This window comes from Xenopus laevis, chromosome 1L, assembly GCF_017654675.1.
Source record: "Xenopus laevis strain J_2021 chromosome 1L, Xenopus_laevis_v10.1, whole genome shotgun sequence".
NCBI lineage: Eukaryota > Metazoa > Chordata > Amphibia > Anura > Pipidae > Xenopus > Xenopus laevis.
In genome coordinates, this window is record NC_054371.1 from 165,408,223 (window position 1) to 165,426,770 (window position 18,548).

At 40.7% G+C, this 18,548-nt stretch overlaps 1 protein-coding gene across 1 annotated transcript; it reads right to left on the bottom strand.

Annotated features, from left to right (window-relative positions):
* Positions 1-10,182: 10,182 nt before the first annotated feature.
* On the bottom strand, positions 10,183-17,727 carry LOC108716029 (leucine-rich repeat-containing protein 75B). Its single transcript, XM_018261818.2, has 4 exons — positions 16,677-17,727; positions 16,054-16,182; positions 12,969-13,081; positions 10,183-11,641 (listed from the first exon to the last, which is right to left on the bottom strand). The coding sequence occupies exons 1-4, from the start codon at positions 16,938-16,940 to the stop codon at positions 11,164-11,166; spliced, it is 984 nt and encodes a 327-aa protein (XP_018117307.1). The 5' UTR covers positions 16,941-17,727; the 3' UTR covers positions 10,183-11,163.
* Positions 17,728-18,548: the final 821 nt, after the last annotated feature.

The window sequence follows — 18,548 nt, forward strand, 5'->3', positions numbered from 1 at the left end:
TTTTTTTGTTTGGCAACTGCAAATGTATGAACATTGCTTCTCAACGTGTTGAAATGTGTTAATTGTAATTCTGCCAGAATGCATCAAAATACACGCAGTATATATTTAGCAGATTCAAAATGCAAACCAATATCCAAGGTTGTACAACACTTACCTCTGCAACATAATGGAAAGTTAATCCAAAGGTTATATTTGACGCAAGCTCTATTTGCTAAACATATGTTGAACAAGGGGTTCATTGCCCCTTTAGCATTTGGCTGTGGAGATACAGATGGGCAAGACAGATGAAGTACTTTGTTGCCTCTCTTGACCGTGTCCAAAAATTCATTTTAATTCAGCAGAAAATGGGTATCGCTAAATATACAATTTTTTTTTCTTGCAGATAAGATGGATTGCTATTGCCCTAAAAGAGAAAAAAAAGCACTTTTTGAAATGATCTTTCAGTTGTATTTATTTATAAAAGAGAGGCGCATAAATGCTATCTTGTATAGATATATTTTTGAGGATCATTTATGGGCAGATGTATTACAATCCTTCGAAGTCGAAGGATGTTGCGCAATTCGTTCGATCGAACGATTAAATCCTTCGAATCGAACGATTTGAAGGATTTTAATCCAATCGAAGGATTATCCTTCGATCATAAAATTGTTAGCAAGCCTATGGGGACCTTCCCCATAGGCTAACATTGGCCTCGGTAGGTTTTAGGTGGCGAACTAGGGGGTCGAAGAAATTTTTAAAGAGACAGTACTTCGACTATCGAATAGTCGAACGATTTGTAGTTCGAATCGTTCGATTTCGAAAGTCGTAGTCGCAGGTTGAAGTAGCCAAAAAAGCCATTCGAAATTCAAACTATTTTTCCTCTATTCCTTCATTTGAACTTAGTGAATGGGCCCCTTAGTGTCCCTTATATAGCCCCAAATGAATAAGCTCATGTTCAGAAACTTCATGGGGGGGGGGGGGCTGTTGCTTCTGAATCTGAGCTGAATGCTGAGGATCAATTGCAAACTCACTGAACAGTTCATGTGGCCCCCCTTAATGTTGCCCACTAAATGAAAGTAAAGGTGGCCATACACGGGTCGATAAAAGCTGCCAATAGACAGTCGGCATCTTATTGGCCCGTGTATGGGGCGCCCCGATGGGCTTCCCCGATTGAGATCTGGCTGAAAGTCAGACTAAAAATCCAGTCGGATCGCGGCCGCATCTGTTCGTTGATGCGGTCCCGCGATCCGACCGCCCATTACTGTTCGTTAGGATCCGATCGTTGGGCCCTAGGGAGAGATCTGTTTGTTTGGCGACATCGCCAAACGAGCGGATCTCTCCGTGTATGGCCACTTTTAGAGAGATGAAAAGCAAGAAGTTGTAATCGGTTATGTTAGACGTCTGCTCAGTTCAGCCTTTACATATTACATTTTTGGCTAACCATATTAGAAACATGTTTTTATTTTTACACTGAACTGTTCCTTTAAAGCTGTAGCACACAGCAGCTAAAATAGCTGTATGTTACAGTCCAGTAGCTACACACTGGAGAATATCTAGAGGGCAGTGACAGGAAGATTTGAACAAAAATCAAGTGAAGGATTGTACACTCCAATTAAAAAATATTTATTACATCAAAAGAAAAAGGTTACAAGAAAAATTATTCAAAATAAAATGCTTTTTGACTAAAAGTGGTCTTCCTCAGGGGCAATTAAACCAAAATTGAAAAGAAAAAGGAATGTTTGAAGGCTAGTTTTAGTGTTATCTGGAGCCTCTGTGAGCTGCTAAATGTATACTTGCTGTTCAACACTGACAGGCAGGATTCAGAATCTGTTGATCCTTACAAGCTATGATTTAGGTTAATGTATTGAAATTACTCTATACAGTATAAAGGATGTGCCCTGACATCTGGTGAGGATTTTATCCCTACTTATTACACGTGGCGCTTCGTATTCCGAAGTTGCCTCATGAGGAAACTTTGGGCGACTTTGGAATGCGAATCGCCGTGTGTGCCTTGCTGCAGGTGACTTTTCATTATAGCTGGCGCAAGACAGAGGGAAGGCGTTCAGGGAGATTAGCTAGGCAACTAAATCTCCCCGAATCGCCAGATGTGCCCTTACCCTTACACAGCAGAAGCAATGACATTATCCAGAAAAGGCTTGATCTTATTTGTGCATCAAAAATCCAGGTTTGTGTGTGCCAAAGATGATAACTGAATAGTTGTACCTTTCGGTATTTCTGTGAACCAACCACTCTCCTGCTCAAAATCCTGCCAGTGTAATCTATACCAACCTGCTCAAACTACATGCTAGGGCATGATATCATATTGCCCAAAACAATGGTGAAAACATTAGCAAAAGTCAAGGTCTGATGCAGCTGTATGAAGTGAATGTTCTGCACATACAGCACCACAGGTCCATTCACAAGCAACTCATCTCTGCAGTATCCTGCTCCCCCAGGTAAGGGAACCATCTGCAACAGAACTCCTTATGGTGATAAGGTAAAAACAAAAGGAGATTGCCTCTAGCCTATGCCCAGGACATACTGTTTTCTATATGTTCTGCCCAATTCAAAGCAAGCGGTCACCCCAGATGGAGACCACCATGGAGTGATGTGCATCCTCGTAGGTATAAACTCTTAACACATCATAGCGATCATGCCTATGACCACCTGTCAATCTACTGCTGCAGATTCTCCTACATATTCAGAACCCAGGGAGTAGCACCATGCATTAATTCTGTATAAAGTTTTCAATTCCACACAGCAAAAATGTACCTGGAATTTTAATACATGGAAAATATATGTAGGAGAATACATCATGATGCTATGACCTCCACTGAAATTCGGCTCTGCTCCAATTAATGGACTCATCCTACTTAATGACCGTCAGCATTAACTTGCTGTGTGTTACCGGCACTCCACAATCAGAATTACACCATACTCCTCCTGTGGAACCACCAAGAAGGAATCGACGAAGGCTACAGTTCTTTTTATATCTCTGTGATTACACGGCAGAGGGCACACCCTGGCATGTTCAGGTTAGCACTTGATTCCAGGAATACCGCTCTGTATCCAGCTCACAAAAACAATTTCATCTCATGTGACTTGGCAATATATCCACCTGACTGAGGCAACTTATTCCTGGAGTCCATTCTACACTGTCCAGCAACATTACTACATTCAGTGTGAACTTATAGCAAAATTAACACTTCTATGGAATGTTATGGGGCTTGATTCTAAGATTAACTATGTTCAGTTATTTAAAGAGATACCAACCATCCAAGAGACCTTTTACTGGCCAAGAATATTTAGCTTTAAAGAAACGGTGGGTAAGCTGGCACTTCCACTTGATTTATTCTTCCTACTTGAGAGGAGTCTCAGTTTTAATCAGCAAAGGACAACCACACGGACCATTATGAGTAATGTATGATTCTACATTGTCTCCTGCAAATTAACCTCTAATGTTAATAAATCTGTACAAATGATGCTGTTTGCATTGTCCATCCTAGATGAAATATTTCAATAAACTAGTCTCTTTTGTATGTTGGACAAAACCCCAGCCATCTCTCATCACTCTCTGCTACAATTTAATGTTCACTGGAACCAACCTCTCTCTGATAAACCATGGAGACTAAGCCCCCTTAGAGTACATAGAGTATTGGGAATGAAATACTAATTCAGTTTTGAGCACAATATGTGGGATGCTTCTAAAGCAGTAATGGGCTCAGAATTCTCTCGCAATCGCTACAAAATACCACCTACCAGGGCCAGTACTAGGGGTAGGCACGTACTAGTGATGTACATCTGCCCAACCCACCCCCAGCTTTCTCCCTCCATTTATAGACCTGACCCTGGTGATGACATCACAAAGGGGGTGGGGCAGGGCAGGTGCGAGCCTACAAAACAGGAAGTTGGAAGCAGTCTAAGGTCTGGGGCGGGGAGAGCAGGAGCTCAACTCAAAATCACCCCGCGTCCTGCAAGAGGAGCAGCGAGGTTGGCCCGAAACTACCATTTTGAATAGTAATTATTATAAATTATTTGTCTTCTTATTCTGACTCTTTCCAGCTTTCAAGCGGCGGTCACTGACCCCCAACTAAAAATTAAATGCTCTGTAAGGCTATAAATGTTTTTATATTGCTACTTATTATTACTCATCCTTCTAGTCACGCCCTCTCCTATTCATATTCCAGTCTCTTATTCAAATCAATGCATGGTTGCTAGGGTAATTTATGCCATAGCAACCGGTTTTTTTAGCTATAAAGCTAAATAGCTATAAAGTGAAATAACTCAAAATCCACAAATAACAAAAAATTTAAAAATAATTGGCAATTGTCTTAAAATATCACTTTCTACATCATAATAAAAGTTAAGTTAAAGGTGAACAATCAAAGGTGAAGTAACACTTGTATTGCTGCATAATTATAGTTTGTTGAAATTCTAAGTTACAGTTTCTATCAGTTTATTTCTGTATGCAAGTGAATGTCAGATTTATATACAGGAAAGGCACACAATAAAGGCTCCACTCTTTACTCTAGAATACAAATATGGCCATGTAAGGAGTATTCTTAAACTTTATCTATAAAGGATGAGTAAACCTTAAAAATAAGTAAATGTAAAATTGATGATGTTGCTCTTCTAAGCAATGTACTTTCATTATTATTTTTTTAATTCAAAGATATTAAAGGATACATGTACTGTTTAAATAAATTTTGTTACAACAGCGCCACCTGCTGGTCATTTCCCCACCAGTCTGACCACCAAGTAGTCAAAGGAAGCTGAGAAAGAAAGAGGCTGCTCTGATGTTCTTCTGCTTAGGAAAAATAATAGAGACCTTTCTCAAATCTTTTCTAAGCAAAAGAACATCAGAGCAGCCTCTTTCTTTCTCAGCTTCCTTTGACTACTTGGTGGTCAGACTGGTGGGGAAATGACCAGCAGGTGGCGCCGTTGAAACAAAATTCATTCATATTGTCATGGGAAAAACATTTTTTTTTCAATATGAATCAGTTAATAGTGCTGCTCCAGCAGAATTCTGCACTGAAATCCATTTCTCAAAAGAGCAAACAGATCTTTTAATATTAAATGGGGCTAGACATATTGTCAATTTCCCAGCTGCCCCAAGTCATGTGACTTGTGCTCTGATAAACTTCAATCACTCTTTACTGCTGTACTGCAAGTTGGAGTGATATCACCCCCCCCCCCCTCAGCAGCCAAACAAAAGAACAATGAGAAGGTAACCAGATGACCGCTCCCTAACACAAGATAACAGCTGCCTGGTAGATCTAAGAACAACACTCAATAGTAAAAAACCCATGTCTCACTGAGACACATTCAGTTACATTGAGAAGGGAAAACAGCAGCCTGCCAGAAAGCATTTCTCTCCTAAAGTGCAGGCACAAGTCACATGATTGGGGGCAGCTGGGAAATTGACAAAATGTCTAGCCCCATGTCAGATTTCAAAATTGAATATGAAAAAATCTGTTTGCTCTTTTGAGAAATGGATTTCAGTGCAGAATTCTGCTGGAGTACCACTATTAACTGATGTGTTTTGAAAAAAACATGTTTTCCGATGACAGGATCCCTTTAACAGAACATGTTCCTTTAATATCTTGGAATTCAATATAAATAAATAATGAACAAATTAATAATGAAAAAAGTGCTTAGAATAGCACCTTCATTAATTTTACATTCACTTATTTTTAAGGTTTACGTATCCTATAAGACATGTAAAAGGCTTGATAATATATTGTCTGTTTAAATTGGATGTGTTTGTCTCTGTACACTGCCCCATTGTGTCAGGTAGCCATTGCTTCAGTAATGATTATGAAAGTCTGGCAACGATTTTCTGTACTTTGTGGTTTCGCACTGCTGCTTGCTTCATAGGTCTCTGTTAGAATTGAGCAATGCCCCATAGGGATTAGCAGTAGAGGAGATGTGACTATAGCAACAATACATTATCTTCACTGCAGAAAGTCTAATTATGTGATCGCTTCACTGCTAATAAGCTTGGAGGTGAACATGGTGCCAAATCTCAGGCAGTTCCAACCAAACTGGAATGATCCCACTGATCACCTTTCTGTTTATACTAAGCTTGGTTATTTTAACACATTGGCAGCCAATGAGGAAGAAAAATATTTCATGCTAGTCCTTTGCACCCTGAAGGGTTAAATGGTCTGAAACATGTTGTGAATCTAAGTAGTCTTGAATAAACACAACCAGAGCAGTTTAACCTCTAACTATATGGTTTAAAGGGTTAAAAGGGCGGTTGACCTTTAAGTTAACATTTAGTATGTACCATACAGAAGTACGGGCCAATGACTGAAAGCTTTTATACTGGTCATGGAATTTCGAGGTGACTTCTAATATCTAGGGATGTCGCGGACTGTTCGCCCGCGAACTAATTCGCGCGAACATCGACCGTTCGCGTCCGCCGAATGTTCGCGAACGTCGCGCGACGTTCGCCAATTTGGGTTCGCCTTAGCTGGCGCTTATTTTTGCCCTCTCACCCCAGAGCAGCAGATACATGGCAGCCAATCAGGAAGCTCTCCCTCCTGGACCACCCCCACACCCCCTGGACCACTCCCCTTCCATATATAAACTGAAGCCCTGCAGCGTTTTTTCATTCTGCCTGTGTGTGCTTGGAAGAGCTAGTGTAGCGAGAGAGCTGTTTAGTGATTTGAGGGACAGTTGATAGTAACTTTGCTGGCTAGTAATCTACTTGATACTGCTCTGTATTGTAGGGACAGAACTCTGCAGGGATTTGAGGGACAGTGAGTTTAGGTTAGTTAGCTTTGCTGACTAGTAATCTACCTTCTACTGCAGTGCTCTGTATGTAGCTGCTGTGGGCACTGCTTCTGATCTCATCTGCTGACTGCTGTAATAACCCAATAGTCCTTGCTTTTATTTTCTTTTTTGTTTTTTTACTTTGCTACTATAAGAGCCCAGTGCTATTAGTCTAGCTGTGTTGGGGAGTGGGACTGGTGTGCTGCTCCTCCTAGTAGTTCACCACTACCAGCACCAACCAGAGTCAAAATTGTTACAAAGTATCTTATTTGCACCTGTTAGCTGTTCTGAGCTCTCTGCCAAAAGCTAATTAAGTTAGAAACTGTTTTTTTCTGGCTGTTCAGTTCAGAGAAAAGAGGGACTGGTGTGCTGCTCCTCCTAGTAGTTCACCACTACCAGCACCAACCAGAGTCAAAATTGTTACAAAGTATCTTATTTGCACCTGTTAGCTGTTCTGAGCTCTCTGCCAAAAGCTAATTAAGTTAGAAACTGTTTTTTTTCTGGCTGTTCAGTTCAGAGAAAAGAGGGACTTTCCAGTACAAAAGAGGGACAGGGGGTTGAGTGGTCAAAAGAGGGACAGTTGGGAGGTATGCAAGTGCCACCTAGCTGTGTGAGCTTTTTCACATTCTGTCTAAATAACAATAATAATTCCGTGTCCGTAAACATCACCTGAGTGATGTTTTTACAGCAGCAATAATATATTCCATACCCACTACTGTATACGTTGCCCTTGCAGGCATTGTTTGCCCAGTCTTTAACCAAGTGCCACCTAGCTGTGTGAGCTTTTTCACATTCCGTGTCCAGAAACATCACCTGAGTGACGTAGTGTGATTTCTGCCCTTTACAGCACAAAACGCAGCGCTGTGTCAACAATGTATTTTTCAGATACATTTTTGCCCTTGATCCCCCTCTGGCATGCCACTGTCCAGGTCGTTGCACCCTTTAAACAACTTTAAAATCATTTTTCTGGCCAGAAATGTCTTTTCTAGCTTTTAAAATTCGCCTTCCCATTGAAGTCTATGGGGTTCGCGACGTTCGCGAACCGTTCGCATTTTTGACGCAAGTTCGCGAATATGTTCGCGAACATTTTTTCCGCCGTTCGCTACATCCCTACTAATATCCTGATATTTTCCACCAGGGGTACATTATTTATTGTAATAATCGTTTCAGTAATATCACATCACTGTGCAGCAATTACTTAGCACTGTTTATTAACATATAATTTACAGAATATTCAAGGCTCTTGTGTAATATATAGTATACATACCCAATAAATCTATCTTTTGATTACTATAGTTGTCCATTTAATGGGGAAATTGTCTATTAAAACAAATGGCACTTTATAGGCAGGTCTATCTATTCTATCCGGCCTGTCAATTTCTTATTTGGATCTAGTAAGGCAAATACTTCAGGATGTAGGAGAGTACAACGTTTAAATATTGGTGCCATGCTTGTATAACAATCAGGCTTTTTATAAACAAACTGTGCCCTTTCCATGTCTGAATACAAACTAAAGCAACCACTGTGCGGCTAGTGAATCATATTACACCTTAGGAAATGTACGCGCTTACTGTTCTCTCAAAGCACAGCACTTTAATATCTGTAAATCTGATGCATCTTGGTGGTTACAGTTTAAGGAAAATACATTGTTTGAAGCCAAAATACTCTGGGGTAAAATACAACTGACCGCAACATGTCTAGACAGAACTCCATGATATCAGTGCAAATCCATGAAGCTCAAATGTAGGGGGAAAACAAGTTATGTTGGTTGCATGACAGTAACTAACTGCTACAGTTGCCCATGTGACCTGCCCCATAGTCAATATGCAGAGCTTTTCTTAGCTGCAAATGAAATGCGGTGTGAAGCAACTTTAAAAGGATCATTTATTTTTATACTATGAAATTATGAGAGTTCCAGGCTCCATTTTGGTGCTGCTCTCTGTCATGTTGCACCAGGAATATTATCTGGGTGTCAGTCAGCCTGCTGGAAACAACCAATCTATGAATACAGTGGCCAGAAACAAATAATGAAGAAAAAATTAAATCTTTTTCATTTTAACCTACGCCATGTCATGGGCTGCAAATGACTGAATCTAAAAACCAAAGCCGTTGTCTGAAATGAATGCCTGACTGAGCATGCTGGGAGCTGCAGTTCAGGAGTTGCTGTATGAAGAATGACAGTGGAGGTTCCTTGCACTAGGTGCTCACATTCCATTTATTGTTCTTCCTAAACACACAAATGCTTTATTAAAGGTTATTGGCTTTTTGTTGGAATTGCGTATGTTTTTATCAGAACACATCATTTCCATTTATCGTTTCCTCCTCACACAAGCTGCACTTTGTTTTATGGCAGTGTTCCCTGCACTGATAAGTGTATTCATCACATTTAATCACATAAATCACAGCCTGCTTACTTACAGCAATCGGTGCCTTTTAACACGACAGTGATGGATTGTGCCTGTCAAGAAATTCAGTTCAGTCATAAGTGGTTGTGACGTGAGGTAAACCCATTGTGAGTGACTGGATTTCTGTCTAGGCGTGCTCTTCTACCTATAACAGCCACCTTTGCCTTTGGGCCTGGACCTCGGCTATTTGGGTGCTGCCAGGACATTTAAATCCAAAGACTCTAACAGAGTGAGGAAGAAAGGCAGACAAACGTAAACTGCAGAAAAGGACCTGGTAAAGTCAGAACTAAATGTAGTCAGACGGGCTTATTTAAATCTAGATAAGAATCTTTGAATTAAGAGGAAAACTAATAAACAAGCCAGGGTCAAAAACAGGAATCAACACAAGGGACAGGACTAGGGGAGCAGGAATCAAGTGTTAGAGCTCCCAGGATCAATGATTGGGAAGCATGAGTATATAGAGAAGGCAGGTTGGAACTATGAAATGCCATAGTAGATCAAGGAGAAATGCTGCCAGTATGTGTGCACAGCTGTGTTTTTTCTGAGTTCTTTTGTGTGTATGTAACACAGAACCATGCAGTGGTAGCACGCGGCACACACTTACAGTGATCCAGCTTAATCACAGGAAAATGAGAAACAAAGAAATTTCCAGTGATTAAGTTGGATTACCGTGACTAATATGTATTAAGTGTATTAATTGCAGTGATTGCAATGTTACGATATGACAAGGAATTTATTGCCTGGGTTCAAGGTCACCATGCTGCTATCCATACTGAAAAAAGGAGTATCCGCACTTGCAGGTCTTGAAATGAAAATAATAAAGATTTTTATTCAGTATAAGCAGACTAACGTTTTGGACAGCAATCTAGCCTATACTGTATAAATGTACTGTGATGAATCTGCAGTAGAGCAAGCGAAAGTATTTTAATCCTTTGTGTTTAATCAGCTGGCTTTTCCAACACAGTTTAACAGCACATAAAATATTAGTTTAATATTAATAAAATATGCCAATAGTCATAAATGGTACAGAATATTTCTTTAATGATGGAAGTGCACTTTAAATAGCTTTGGAAGTCCGTAAGCATTTTTTCTTGTGGCTGTGCACTGGATATGACAGCATCGTTATTTTGCACACAAATGTTCAGACAAAAAGTACAGAATATACCTACACAGCCAAAAATGTAGGACTCTCGCGGTATTTAATAGAACAAATTTATACGCGTGTGGGGATCTGCAATGCAGAAATATGGCTTAACTAATTCCAACAATGCTAAGTCTGATTTTGCTGAACAGTAGCCTTTTCTATCATATTTTGTCCTTGAAAGCCTTTGATATTTGCACAGTTTAATTGTCAGACTGCGTTAGTAAATGTTGATAAGCCAAACACATATCCTACCCATATCTTTAAAACATAAACACCTTGTGAGCCAGTAGATAGATTTGCTGCACCCAGCCAATAATTCATACTGCTTGTTTTTGTTTGTGGGTAGCTGTTGTAGGTTCTGTAGTTTCAAACAGAAATTAGGGGTGGGTACTGATGTTCCCTTCAACCACAATATTACCATACTTGGATAGCATCCCCTTCCAAATTTTCCTGACAATGCAGTTCTGATGGATTCCTGGCTCCTTTTGTTAAAGGATTAAGCAGCAGGACACAGCAATGAGGCGGGTGTGAAACTATTATGTGCAGCTCTACTACCTTTGCTAGGTTTCATATCACTGTGTGGTGAAAATGAGTGGGGATGTGGACAATCTGTATCCAGTGCTCCTTCAATGTAGCTGTGCAGATGTGCAGCCTTACAACTTCTGCTGGGTTTAATATCACTGAGTGGTGAAAATGAGTGGGATGTGGGCAGCCTGTATCCAGTGCTCCTCCTCTGTAACTGGGCACAGAGTACCACTATTACAGTGAAGGTGAGACCTACTCACTGATTCATTAAGAGGTGGGACGGACATTGTGTGGGGTCACTTGTTGTCTTCATGACCACTGCATTTAGCAATGTCACCTGTCCCATGGCAGCTCTGGAAAAGACACAGGAATGCTCCCCTCAGAAATGTCACCATCTTGAGCCTCAGGGATTGTGGGAAGAAGATTCTGCTGGCACAAACGTCGCCTTAACCCAAGAAGCAGAGGCTGGGGCATAGAGAAGATATCTACATTATTGCCCAAGTCCACCCAGCTCAAGCAGGGGAAGTTGACATTATCCTTCATGGCTTCACTGAGCTCCTTCAGGGTGCTGCACGTCAGTCGATTCCCATTGAGTGCAAGGTGCGTAAGATTAGGTAAAGCAGAAAGAGCTGGTTGCACGAGGTGTAAAGTGCCATCAGTAAGGTCAGTAAAGCTCAGATCTATGCTGGTGAGGTGGTCACCATGGCTCTGCAAGTAGAGAGCAATACGTTGTGCATCACGGGGTGAAAGTGGGATTCCAGAGAGATCCAGAGATTCAGTGCTCAGCTTCTGCAGTAGGGTGTTCTTCAGGCTGTACCAAGAGAAACATTTAGAGATCATAATAGAAGGGCAGCATTAAGCAGATTGGGTAGAGACAACACCTTAAAATATCTAAAATCTATTCTAACCTATAAGGTGATATGCCTCTCTGTATGGTAACTCTGTTGGGCAATGTAATAACAGGAGCAAAGTTTCCTTTCAAAGCACAGACTTATACTTTGTACCTGTTACATCCTACTTTCGTGTGTAATTAGAGTTTCTGTATTTAGTTCCTGTAACCCTTATTTCTTCCCCTAGCCTTCAGGGCAAATTTACTAAAGGGCGAATTTTTGCCTTGGAAGGCTTCGCTGTACTTCGTACAATTTTGTCAGATGTTAATTCACAGCAAATACACGTATTCATCGAAATGCGATGTTTTATCTCAGCAGGTGAATGGCTGGCAAATTTTCATCAACGAAAATTCATCAGCACAGACATTTTCACTATTGTTACTTTCTTCCTAGTGAAACATTGTTAACATACGTACTCTTATGTATATGGCGGGTACATACAGGTCATATATATGTCTTTATTAGTGTTGGTGAAATTTCTGGAAGTGGCCACTTATTATTAAAAATGTCCAAGGAAGACAAATAAAGACAAAAGAGATCCTCTATTGTCCTAGACATGAGCCCATCCTAAAACAAATGTGGCATGAGCTTCCAATGGTTAAAAAAAATTATATTTAACAGTTACAACATTAAAACATAATACCACATTAAACTATGAAAAAAACTTTTCTTTTTTTTATGACTTTTTGGAATACAGGATATGATGTCACTGACATAAGATTGTTGAGGATGTAGCGTCATCTTATCAGTTTGGCAGGTATAAGCTGGTGAATTTGCAGAGTATTGCAGAGTATTGATCTCCTGGCAAAAAAGCCCCAAAACGTTGCGAGCGCTGAGCTCTTTTGTTAGCGAATTGTCCTCTATGCCTTTTTTATATTGCGATATCCCTGCAGATAGTTGTTTTGGTGATTTTTGGCTAGCGACAGCCACTTCGTCCTTTAGTAAATCTGCCTCTTCCTGTTGGTCTGATGTTTTTTCAAATAAGCCAGCATTGGGGAAGTAACAATGTGAAAAAACAAAACAACCAAGATGGCCAGCAAAGGGGAGAAAGAGATTATATTGTGCAGTGATTGTACACACCAATCTATATATTCATGTAGCAAATGCATTACCCTGTAGATTTGTCCTTTCAAACACAGTCTGTGACTGGAATAGCTCTGAGCTAAAATCTAGCCTCCTGCAGCACTCCAGTACACTTCTTTATTCCCCATTTGCATTTTCTTGGGCACACCTTCCATGCTATCTTACCTTGTCAGGTTTTTTCTCTGAGGCAGGCTGTGCCGATGCCACTTGGAGTGAGGTGTCAGGTGGTACATAAGCTGGCGACAAATACGGTCTGTGGATTTCATTGAGTCATGTTCCTGCAATTAGTTTCAAAATAAATATTGTGTTTCTATATATAGTATGTAGTTTTGTTTTATATATAAACACAGACTCATTGTTACTCAAATACTATATAAACAAAATAAGCATAAGCAATAGTTCAAATGTAGGAACAATATATTATACTTATAAGAGTATGTTGTATTGAATTGCAGTTAAATGGGTAGGGACAGGGAGAAAGGTGGTCAGTTGTTCATGATTGTGTTGACATGTGTGCTACGTGTGGGTCACTCCACAGAAACTGGAATTAGGAAGCAAAGAGACAGGCAGAATTATAAAAATTGGGTAATCTAAAGCTAACATGGACTTTTTTCACACAGAGGAATGTAAACAGGCAACCAAGTACTCTGTGCCAATTGACGTAGCTCCAGTCCACTATATCAAAAGGGACACGTGTTATGATTCAGAGCAACAGGCAGGACAGACATATCAGGCAGAAGTGCAAGGAGTGTGTTTAGACACAAGTGCCTCAGAAATGTAAGGGATGATGTGATAACACACTATGCAGCATAAGGCTCATCATAGCCCTACATGGTGTAGTAAATAAAAATATGAATGAAATATGAATGAATGTGTGTAGATTTCAGCACAGCCCTGCAGGGAACATTATTTAATAAATTATATGATTTAATGGGGTTATTGAGGGGGTCCTCTTGTTTAAGGCTCATGTTTCAATAATTAATTAACCCTATATCATGAAACACACAAGATACGGGGTTAGTCAAGTAGCAGTCAAGATGCAGAGTTATAATGTCGGGTGTTGTAGTTCAGCCAAATCTAAAGGCACACTAATTCCTATAGTACCTGTAAAAATACAAAAATACTATAACACTGAGGGTTGTGCAACCCAGATAACTAAGTCTAACCTCCCTCCAGCACTGATACAAATGGACAAATGTTACTGGAGCTAGCTTGTCTTCTCAGTGCTGGGTACAGCGCTACAGTCTGTACAGTGGCTCATGGCTAGCAAGAATAGCTCCCACACAAGTTAGTACAAGGCACCATGTGTGAGAGTGCAGTCTATCTTTAATGCAGCAGTAAAAATGTTGCTAGTCCAACCTTGAGTACAAAGGAGGATTCCTTCCCCATGTGATTGTTGGAAGCTAATGACTTAAACAGTAACATAGTAAAGGAAGATGAGCATTTCAAGTACATTGAAACAACTCAACAGTAAATGATTTTCTCTGCTCAAAGCTTGTGTTCAGCTGGAATTGTTCATCAGTTATTTGCCCAGATATGTAAATTACAGCCAATCGTTCTTTTTAGCTGCCCTTTAAAATGATATAATCAAAACATAAATAAGCTTGTTTCCCTAATTAATTTAATTCCTTACAAAGGTTTGATTGAATACTAACCCCAAGGGTTAATGATACACATTTCCAAATGTGCCAGCAAACTGCACTGAAGTTGGTTTCAAGTGTCTGAACCAATGGCTTGTGACAAAGAGCCCAACAATGTCAAAAAGGGAGTTTCTCATTATGCACCTACCTAGTCTGCTTTTTCCATAATGCAATTTAAAATGCTATATATTTGTTAAGATCAAGGGCCCTGGCAACTAAAAAACTGAAAGACGTGCTGGAAAAGGAATGTTCTCTGCATGTGAATGTGCCTTCAGTACACTGGGAATATCTAGCACCTTTTGCAGTGTTCGGCTAAAGCCAACAATTATACAGTAAGTGCACCCCTGGTCCTATCGAAGAAAAAGTAGTTAACACATCACCTATACAGAATAAACATTTTTTTTGTGATATTTTTATTCAGTTGAATTACCATAAGAAGGGGAAGCAGAACAAAATTGAATGCAATAGCTGTACATTTGATGTTTCAGTCATGCTACAGTGCTACGCAATATGTTGGCGCTATATAAATACATGTTATTAATGCTTAATTCCCTTGCCTTTAATGTGTATTTCAGTATCTGTACACTAGAAGACACTAAATTAGCTAAGTGGGCACTAAGTCTATGGGCACATTTTATGGACAACAGACCTGTATGTGGACCCTAATCTTTTCTGGCAGTAGGTAAAAGGACCTTAATGTTCTACAGCTGTTGTTGAACTACCAGCATCCTCTGACACCTTGTAACTACAAATGTCGTGGTAGCCGACATTTATAACATTCCAGCTTAGTTTGCAAACCACAAATATAAGATTAGGAGCTGTAATTCAGCAAGAGATAGAGAGCCTCTGACTGTACAGATATTCAAATCTTGGAGGTTGTCATGTGGTGATGATGTAATGTGCTGATGTTGTCATGGGGTGATGATGACATTGATTTATGATGTTATGTGCTGATGATGTCATGGGTGATTATCTAATTTCCCTGCTTCCCAAAACAGGAGTAATAAATAATAGAAGAAAAGGTTTTATTACAGACTTTCTGCCTGGCATCAAGCATCTCTAAAATCTCTATTTTACTCCAATCACACAATGTTTTCCAGTTTGAGCCTAGTTCTTCCTTCATGTGTTTCTCTTTTTCCCCTTAATGTGACCTTTTCTCCTTCCCATCATCACCAAGTTGTCTGTTTCTCCTTTCTCTCTCCTTCTCCATGCTTCTGTCTCTCTGCCAATCTCCTCCCTCACTCTCTCTGGCTCCTCTCCTTATAATTGATATGCAGAACCTGCCTTGTGCTTTCTGGAAGGAGAATGGCAAAAACCTGCCAAACCTGCTAAAGATAGTTAAATGTGTTGAAAAATCTGTAACAAATGAGCAGCAAACAAGATTTCATTTCAACTCATTTACTGTGAGAACTAAGCAACACTTTGTGTTGGTAATTAGCTGGGGTGCGGGCAGACCCTCACTTTTTCCATGTATGAAGTGCATGCATTCCTCTGGGGCTACAATGTAAATTGGCTTTCTACAACTGAGACCCAATAATTGACCGGATAAACATAATTTCTAGTAATAGGCATGCTAATCAATGGATGCAGTAGATCACTGTCATGCTTACCTTTCTAGGACACTGTAGTTCTCTGGCAAGGCTCAGCAGCAGCTCATGGGAGATAGGATCCACCAGGTTGAGAACGGTGACGTGTCTATATAAGATGTCATTGAGGAATGTCCCCTCCAGGCCCAGGTCCTGGAACAGAACAAAGCGGAAAGCCAGGGTAAGAAAGAAAGAAAGAAAGAAAGAAAGAAAGAAAGAAAGAAAGAAAGAAAGAAAGAAAGAAAGAAAGAAAGAAAGGGCTGTACCAGGGATACTCTGTGCAAGTGAAGATGTGTTTGGTACAGCAGGAATATCTAACCTTCAGTGGCTCTATTCTCTGCACTACCCCCCAATCATCTCAGACAGGGGTATTGATTTGGGAGTTGTAAATCAACAAGAGAAAGCACAGTTTAGACATCCCCAGTGTAATTTATTTGCACAAGTTGCATTAGGGGTTAATAATGACATGCACATTGCTTTCTAGGCATATGTGGTATGTATTGCAATAAATGACCAAACACACCTGCTATAAATACTGTATTATGGGCTCCAGTTTGACAGTTGTGATCTATGGAACAGACAAAGCATGCAGTATAAAGTCGGCAGTAGTTGGTATGTAGGTGGGTAGAGGGGTCCCGGTTCCTCACCTTGCGCAGCAATTTCAGGACCTGCAGGGCTCGTTGCTGCTTGTGGTCCCGGAGCAGCGCTTGGATGTCTCGGATCCAGGCAGATCTGCGCACATAGGGAGCCGGCTTGCTTCTCCTTAGCACCCCGGGGATGCGCTCTGAACTCAGCATCAGGGACGTGAGGGCAAACTCCACCCTGGAAGCGTCCGCACTTTGGCCCCCCGAATCCATTGCCTCGTCTGTCTCATCCTCCAGGCTACTCTGTCTGCTCAGTCGGCCGCCCATACTGTTACAGCCTGTGCTCTTGTACTAGGGGACTGCTCACCACCAAGCCATCCTAATCAGCCAGCGTTCAGCCACATCATGCACTCGCTTGTCAGGAGGATCGCAGACCCCGCTGCTTTGGGCTACGTGCTGGGCTCTCACATGTGGAGCTGTCCGACCGCTGCTGGTGCTGAAGCTGCCTCTAAGGACAGGTTATCGCGGGGCTGATGCTCTCAATGCTACTCTATATATATATCTCTTATAGTCTGTTTCAAAGGGTTCGGTTACAGATCAAGCTGGGTCTGTCGGTTCCGATTGCCTATCCGCCTGGAGCCGCCTGGCTTCTGTTTGTTTATATTTCTCCCTCAGAGTCTGACCAATCAGGGGCCGGCAGCAAGTGTAGAGAGGAGGGAGACAGTGTGTCTGGGTGACAAGGGCTACATTATGGGTGGGATGTCTGAAGAGTGGGGGTTGGGAGGGGTGAAGGGTAGGGATTATATTGTGATGAGCAGTGGGGGGAAAAGAGGCTGTACATTTAGGGAAGGTTCTCGGGGAAAGGGCTACTTTACCAACCTTTATTGGATGCTGTGTGGGGAAGAATGTCCTCTGTCAAGATGTGTAGAGAAGCTCTGCAATGCTTTGTACTTATCTATCATTATTTTTAGTGACACACATTATTATGTTGCATGTAGTCTGTGGCTAGATACAGAGCAAAGCAGTACATATAATACAGGAGCAATAAAGAACTTATAAAATATATTCCTATAATACACAAAAGCCATGAATATCTTGTAAATGATATCCTTATAAACGGTGACTAGTGATGTCATTCGTTATAAACGGTGAGTAGTGATGCCATTTTTGTCACATGACTCATTAAAACTTGTCTATTATAATAAATGAAATACCCCTGTAGCAAAATATGAGGATATTATAAGTCATCTCGAGGGGTCCATGACCTGTATAAAAACACTAGGCCTTCTGCATTTATTTGGTCATGGAACTCCTTGTGGCTTATAATATCCTCATATTTTACAATATATATATCCTGTTAAACATGTCCATATAAAGAGAGCTTAGTGATGGCATATGTTATAATCACTGTAAGTATGTTGTAAGTATAGCCCATAACCTATTTTTGGAATTTCTGTGAACCCCAACTCTTTCAGGAACGATTCGGCAAAAATCCTGAACCAAATGAGTTCCCCTGAAGTGTGAAGTATTATGATCACCTTAATCATACACCTTTAAGTCACATCGTTTTAAGGGTTCAGCTTCAGTTTAACCAGGTTCTAATATTTGTTTGAATCCCGAACCAAATCCAGGATTCTGTGCACACTGCATACCATAGTCATTTGAAAATTGTGTAAGATAATATTGCACCCCCTGCTGTAAACCTCCCAGTGTGACCCTAAGTTTGATAGCAGGTGGGGTGTTTTCTCATCTGTTGAAAATTGCTGCTCCTGTGGGTGATACAGCTCCTCAAAATACCTTCCTGTTTGGATCAATGGAAATCGCCAGACACAGACAGGGAGTTATTCTTGTGCACATTGTTGGCCACTAGAGAAGGAATTTCCTTTTGAATACAGATGTCACACACACTTTTGTTAAACGAGTATTATCCCATGT